Source organism: Eptesicus fuscus, chromosome 6 (genome assembly GCF_027574615.1).
Source record: "Eptesicus fuscus isolate TK198812 chromosome 6, DD_ASM_mEF_20220401, whole genome shotgun sequence".
Lineage (NCBI taxonomy): Eukaryota > Metazoa > Chordata > Mammalia > Chiroptera > Vespertilionidae > Eptesicus > Eptesicus fuscus.
The window spans coordinates 78,845,256-78,852,504 of NC_072478.1; the positions used below are offsets into that span (position 1 = coordinate 78,845,256).

General features: G+C 37.6%; 1 protein-coding gene across 16 annotated transcripts in view; it reads left to right on the forward strand.

Annotated features, from left to right (window-relative positions):
- The window catches only part of MATR3 (matrin 3), a 50,593-nt gene extending 48,950 nt beyond the window's left edge, over positions 1–1,643 (forward strand). For all 16 annotated transcript variants that reach the window (XM_054717910.1, XM_054717911.1, XM_054717908.1 and 13 more), the window contains one exon: positions 532–1,643. In XM_054717910.1, the coding sequence (XP_054573885.1) occupies positions 532–582 (51 nt within the window). In that variant the 3' untranslated portion in view covers positions 583–1,643. The remainder of the gene's footprint in view (positions 1–531) is intronic.
- Positions 1,644–7,249: the final 5,606 nt, after the last annotated feature.

A 7,249-nucleotide genomic window follows, 5' to 3' on the forward strand; every position in this document is an offset into this window, starting at 1 on the left:
TCTTTTATAAATAAAGTTTTCTAGGAACACAGCACAATGATTCATTTAAATATTGTTTATGGCTACTTTTATTATTGTAATGGCATAATTGAATAGTTGAAATAAAAGACCAAATGGTTCACAGACCTACAAAATTCACTGCTGGCCCTTGAAGAAAAGGCTGCCCACTTGGTTTACTGGAAGGGGGCATTAAATAAATTCATGTCATTTTAACTAATCTATGTTCTTGGAGTGGTAGCAATTCTTTGTAACTGTGGTCTTGAGATTTTCTCATCTTCATAAATTAATGTTAATTATACATTGAAATGATTGTCTTTCACATTTCACTATTTTTTTCCCTATGCCTTATTGTAGTGTCCTGGACCATTTTAGTTTTGTACACTAATAGGAATAACTAAATCTTTAAAATAGTGATAAGATTATAGGTTAAATTACACTCAAATCCCCAAATCTGGATAGACTGTTTTATTTTGGAGTTAATTTGTGTTTCTCTTAAGTAATTCAACACCTTTAAATTTTTTTACTTTTCAGAAATTTCTGAATAAATTGGCAGAAGAACGCAGACAGAAGAAAGAAGCTTAAGATGTGCAAGAAGCTTAACGATTTCAAGGAAAATAATAGTTCTTCGTTTTTAATGTTAACCTTTTTTAAATACAATACTGATAGTTAGAAGAAAACTATTGTACTCTTTTGTTTAGTGGAAAAATAATAGATGTCTGTTCTTGTGTTAAGTGTTATAGCAAAAACACATATACGGTTAAATTAATGAAGAATTTTTGTTTTATCAGAATGGTAACAGACAAGTACTTTGTAGAGACTGACTTCGTAAGCTACTTGAGACAACTTGCACCACTAAAAAAATGATACGTAGAACTATTCAAAGAAATGAAATTTAGTAGTTCTAAGCTTCAAAGAAATGTCAAAACTTGATTCCATTCAATAAAGAACAAAACCAGTTGTATTTTTATTACTTTTCATCTGAAACATTCCACCTTTTAATCTGAGCCTTTCAGACTTTTCATTTGGAGTTTGAAGCTTTTTTTTTATTGCATTTCATTTTTTGGTAACTTTATTAACTGAAGTTAGCAATTAAAATACAGGTGCAGTTTTCTTTTAATGTTATGCAGTTGTTTAGGTAATAAGAAATATTAAGTAACTGGCTTTAGATTTTGTAATTTTCCCCCCTAAGTTTCTGCTAGATTTCGTATTCTAGTAGTCAATGTATTTTCAGTGAAATGTAAAAATATTCTCATTCTCTTGGACCAGTATTAATTTCTATAGACCTTATTGCTTGTCACTTGAATCCTGTAGCTGTCATACACCTGGTATAAGCAACATTTGATTTTTGAAGTGTGTAAACCATCTTTTCATATTTTCAAGATGTAATTTTACATTTCTGCATTTAAAAACAGTTTGGCCATAATCTAAACGCACGCTTCTAATCCATATACCTGCACATGTGACCTTTGTGAACAGAAATTTGCATGTATTATCTGTGTTTACTTGTAACTTTCTGGTTATATACTGCTTATATCTGTGGATTCAAGTTTCTGAGGTGAAATACCAATAAAAACTTAGGTCATGTTCATTGGTTATACATGTTTGAAATGTTAACCAATATAATTTGTCAGTTGTGGTTTTTATTTGCTGTTACACTTTTTTGCATGTTTTAACAAATTACTACATTTTAAATCTAAAGTGTTCTGAAGAGTGCTACTAAAGATCTGAGTTTTAAAGTTTTGGTGCTAGTGGATTTCTTGTTCCTGTTACATAACCAAAAAATGGGGCTGTTCGTGGGTTTTTAAAACCTTGGGAGTTTAAAATGCTAAAGACGAAGAAATAGCAAACACTGGTGTTTAGACATGCTTATTTAATAGTCAAATTGGAAATAACATGTAATAGCAAGAATTAGTTGTAGCAGCCTCTTAAAATATGTTAGGATTCTTGGTTTTCAGGATTATCTGTTCTCAATTTTATTTTTTAATTTAAAAAATAAATAACTTACAAATTCTGTTTGAAACACTTAGGTCCAGGTATATCAAAGGATATATCAAATAGTTGGATACAATTTTATGTTCTTTGAAGGTCAGATGATAATTTTTTAATGTAACATGCACAAAAAAATCCTTGCCAGTTTACTTATGCAGTTTAATTTTGGCCTTTACTAACTACCCAATTTTATTTAATTCTGACTTGTAACTAATAGCAACAACACAAAGTTTTATGTGTTCAACAGCATTCCTAATTGTTTTGTCAATAATAGCTTTTTTCCCAGAGGTCCTACTTTGTCAGTGTACCAAGTTATAGAAAAGAACATTTAGTATTTTTGTAGTATTTAGAAAGCAGAACATCTCATTAACTGATAGTGATAAATAAACCTGTAACAGCTATTTCTCATATTATGGCAAACCTTTATTTAGCAGTGTTTCTACTCAAACTTGCTGTAGTTTAAAAACATTTTTTCCACCTCAATTTTAGCCTTTAGTTTAATCTTAAGTTAATTCTTTTGAGGGAAACTCTTGGGAGCACCTATTCATTATTATGGCAGGTATTATTAAGGTTGTAAAAGCGGGAAGAATACACAAATTTTAATCTGGCTTTGTCCGCAGTAGATTTTTGGTGTCTTTAAACAGTAAAATAGGCCCTAGCCAGTTTTGCTCAGTGGGTAGAGCATTGGCCTGTGGACTGAAAGGTCCCAGGTTCGATTCCGGTCAAGGGCATGTGCCTTGGTTGCGGGCACATCCCCGGTGGGAGGTGTGCAGGAGCCAGCTGGCTGATGTTTCTCATAAATGTTTCTAACTCTTTATCCTTCTCCCTTCCTCTCTGTAAAAAAGCAATAAAATAGATTTTAAAAATAAATAAATAAACAGTAAAATAGGTTCTTTGTGTGTAGTAGAAAACTGCAGGGTAGTTTTTTTTAAACCAAATTAATAAAAATGTTTGGAGTCTGTAGGCTATTTAGGAAAATTTAAAGTAGAGTGCAGAGCATTTCTGTACTTTCCCTTATTGATCTCCATTGAATATAGCTGATAACTCAAGGATTGAGTGGAAAGTGCCCCTTAGGCTCTGGTTCCTATCCTATGAATGTCAGGTAAGGCTGAGGCTTTTTTTTTTCTTGTTCTTTATTGATTAAGGTATTAACATATGTGGAGATTTTTTTTCTTTATACTATACTAGTGGTTTTCTATAGTAGTGCATCAAAATTACCTGGACACTGTTGAAACATTACTGAGTCCTGCTCCTAGAATTTCTGATGTGTTAGGTTTCAGTTGGGTCTCAACTTGCATTTTTAACAAGTTATGGATGATGGTGATGTCAAGGATAGAGGTCACACTTTTGAGGAAATTGCTTTACCTATAGCTGAAGTGTTGTGTTTTGTTTTTTAATGTTTTTATTGATTTTTTTAGAGGAAGGGAGAAACTGATCATTTGCCTCCCATATGTACCCTATTGGGGATTGAACCAGCAGCCTGCGTATGTGCCCTCACTGGGAATCGAAAAGGGGACCTTTTGGTGCATGGAACGACACTCAACCAATTGAGCCACACCAGTCAGGGCAAGAAGTGTTTTTTCATAGGCAATTGCAGTGAGATACCTGGTGTAGATACTATTACTTGAAAGAACTGGTTTTGCTACTGCTTCATACATACAACCTTGTTACTGGGTCCCATGTGTCCCAGTCTCTGGAAAGTTGCTCTCAAAGAATAGTGTGGTACTTAAGAGGTAATTAAGGGTACTTAAAATGCTCTCTTAAGGAATATCAAAGGAAGGAATATTCTCCTTGCAGTGTGAATTTTAGGAGTAATTTTCTCCTCATTTCTGCTTTCCAATAGTTCCTCCCTAAAACTCCTTCGCACCCATTATCAACACCAAATTCTCCCTGAAAATCTGTGTGGCTCTTTTCCCTCCTGCCCAATTAAATATGCAGATTATCTTTCCTTAAAAAAAAAAAAGTATTAGGTAAATGAAGATATAGGTACCAAATTACTTGAGATTATATAGGAAAAGTTCTGGATGAGAAGACTCAGATAATATGATTCATTTTTAAAAGACTTCAAGGACTTACCTTAATATTTTTAGCCCTTTTTTTGAACTTAAGAGTTCTTAAGTTTTATAATTATAGCATTGAAAAGCTCTAAAAGCCAAGTGTACAGTAGGTATATGAAAAGGTAAAAGGGCAATCTGTTGGGTGTAGTACACAAAAGTCAACACTCTCACTCCGATAGTAGGACATCCGTAATATTTTTTAATCTTGGGTGCTGTTTCCCAGAACCTGCTTTTCTCACAAAAAATAGAAGTCTTTGGAAAATCTCTGCATTCTTATTTTGTACTGTTCTGAGCCTGTTGGAAAGGGATAGCAGTTCAGATGATTATTGGTGTGTGGGATGGTGAAACTATTCATACCTCCTAATTCATTTTATTGATGACATTGCTACTTAAGCTCACAAGCACTGTTTTTCAGACTCATGTTTTTTCACTTTTTTTTTTTTTAAGAGCGGAAGGGAGAGGGATAGATAGAAACATTCATCAGCTGCCTCCTGTGCACTCCCTACTGGGGACTGAACCCTCAACTGTTCATGTTCCCTGACCGAGAATCGAACCCATGACTTCTTTCTTGGTTCACTTACCAACTCAACCACTGAGCAACACTGGCCAGGCAGACCCATATTTTTTTAAACATTTTTATTGATTTCAGAGAGGAAGGGGGGGAGAGAGAGAAACATCAATGATGAGAGAAAATTGCCGATCAGCTGCCTTGCACGTGCCCCCCATTGGGGGATCGAGCCCGCACCCCAGGCATGTGTTCCTGACTGGAATCGAACTTGGGCCCCTTCAGACCACAGGCCAAAGCTCTTATGCACTGGGCCAAACTGCCTAGGGCAGACCTATATCATTTTAAGGAGCAGCCAAGCTGCCCAAAACCAGCAGCAGGGAAGGGCTTGGCTTATGCTGGAAAAAAGGAATTGCCTCTGCCTTCCAGTACTCCACACATGTAGGCACACATCACCCTTCTGCTAAAACCTTCATCAAAACACTTTTTGTTTGGGTTTTTTTTTTATACAAGTAAAATTTGTCTTAACCATTTTTTTTTTTACAGTAAAAGGTTTTCAGCTTTTATTTTTTTTTAATTTCTTTATTGATTAAGGTGTCACATATTTGTGCTCATCTCCCCATTCCCATCCCCCCCCTCCCCACGCATGCCCCAACCCCCTGTTGAACTTAACCGTTGGATAGGCTCTGTCTTAACCATTTTTAAGTGGTGATACGATTATACTGTACAGTCATCACCTATCCCCATAACTTCGTCTTTTAATACTATACACATTAAACAGTGACAATTCCAGCTATTCCCCAACCATCATTGCAAGTTGTCTATGATTTTTACTACCTCATATAAGTGGAATCAAAGTGTCTTGTGGCATATACTGCAGAGTTTTCATTCTTAAAGGTTCAATAATACTCCATTGTATATATATACTGCATTTTGCTATCTCCTCACCAAAATTGTCAACATTCAGAACAGCAGACCATTGCTTCTGTGCACAGTGCTTGGCTCTTAAGACTCAGTAATGCTGTGGTGTACATACTCTATATATGATACAAGTGAGCACGAGGACAAGGCTATTACCAGACTACTATAGAAATTTGTTAGACTTCATTTCAGGTGTGATTTTTCTCTTGTTTAACAAGTTCAAGCTTTCATAGGGATTTGGACAATAAAATATACAGGAGACAGTAAATCCTTCAAAATCTGACCACCTATCCCATATAACAAAAGGCTAATATGCAAATTGTCCCCTCTGGAGTTCTAACAACCGGGAGGCTGACCACCATGGGGCAGCGTGGAATGAAGGAAGGCTCCAATCATCCCTAATCACCAGCCAGGCCTAGAGACTCTACCCCAGTGATGGGCAACCTTTTGAGCTTGGTGTGTCAAACTTCGCCAAAAAACTGAGCATAACTCGGGTAGTGTGTCACTTTGAGGATAAAACATTATTTCGCAAATGTTTCATCCTCGGCATGCGGCTGCCTCAGCGGCCACGTGTCATCAGAAATGGCTATGTGTGTCAGTGCTGACACGCGTGTCATAGGTTCGCCATCACTGCCCTACCCGTTCACGAATTTCATGCACTGGGCCTCTGGTATATACCCTATTTTCTGGTGTATAAGACGACTGGGCGTATAGAAGATTTTCCTGGGTTAAAAAGTCATCTGATACACCAGAAAATACAGTAGATACTGCTATTTTGATACATATATTTGCACTTATACTCACATATGCCTATACTTTTAGAAAATTATAAATGCTGTTTTGTAACCTGTTTTTATGGGTATCCACATCAATGAGTATACATCTTTCTAATAACTTCAAAATATTTGTTTCCTATTGGTAGGTTTTTAGTTTTTTTATTATACATAGATATGAATATATACTTAACATCAAACCTCTATGTGGAGTGTTTCAGATTATCTACATACAAGGGTGTAAAAGGTTAATAATAAATAATGCAAAATAAAAGACTAATATGCAAACTGACCGAACAGTGGAATGACCAGTCGCTATGATGCGAACTGACCACCACGGGCAGACATTCAACACAGGAGCTGCCCCCTGGTGGTCTGCGCTCCCACAGGGGGAGCACTGCTCAGCCAGAAGCCAGGCTCACAGCTGGTGAGAGCAGGGGCATGGCAGGAGACTCTCCCGCCTCAGCAGCAGCACTAAGGATGTCTGACTGATGGCTTAGGCCCACTCCTGTGGGGAGTGGGCTGGACATCCCCTGAGGGCTCCCAGACTAAAAGAGGGCGCAGGCCAGGCTGAGGCACACACACACACACACACAGTGCACACATTTCGTGCACTGGGCCTCTAGTATAATAAACTTATGTGAACTCACAACTGTAAACTGACTTTTGCCCACCCCTGTATATGATAAAAAGGTCTGCAGGAAGGTGAGTCTAAATCCCTGTGTCTTTTCAAGGATTCCTTCAATCCCTAGCTTCCCTATTCACTGCATCCCATCATTCTTGAAAGGGGAGGGTGTATGGTCAATGAGGGGTGGGGGGGCTCCACTCGAGTATATCCCTGTTTACCCCTCGGCCGCCAGGATACGTCGGAAAGGCCATTGCGCATGCACACTTGAGCCACCTGGGAGATGAGAACTTTGAGGTTGCGCGCTCTCTAGTGGCCACGGAGGGCAGCGCTGACAGGACGAGGGGGCGGAGCCCACGGCGGCGGAAGTTAAGTCACT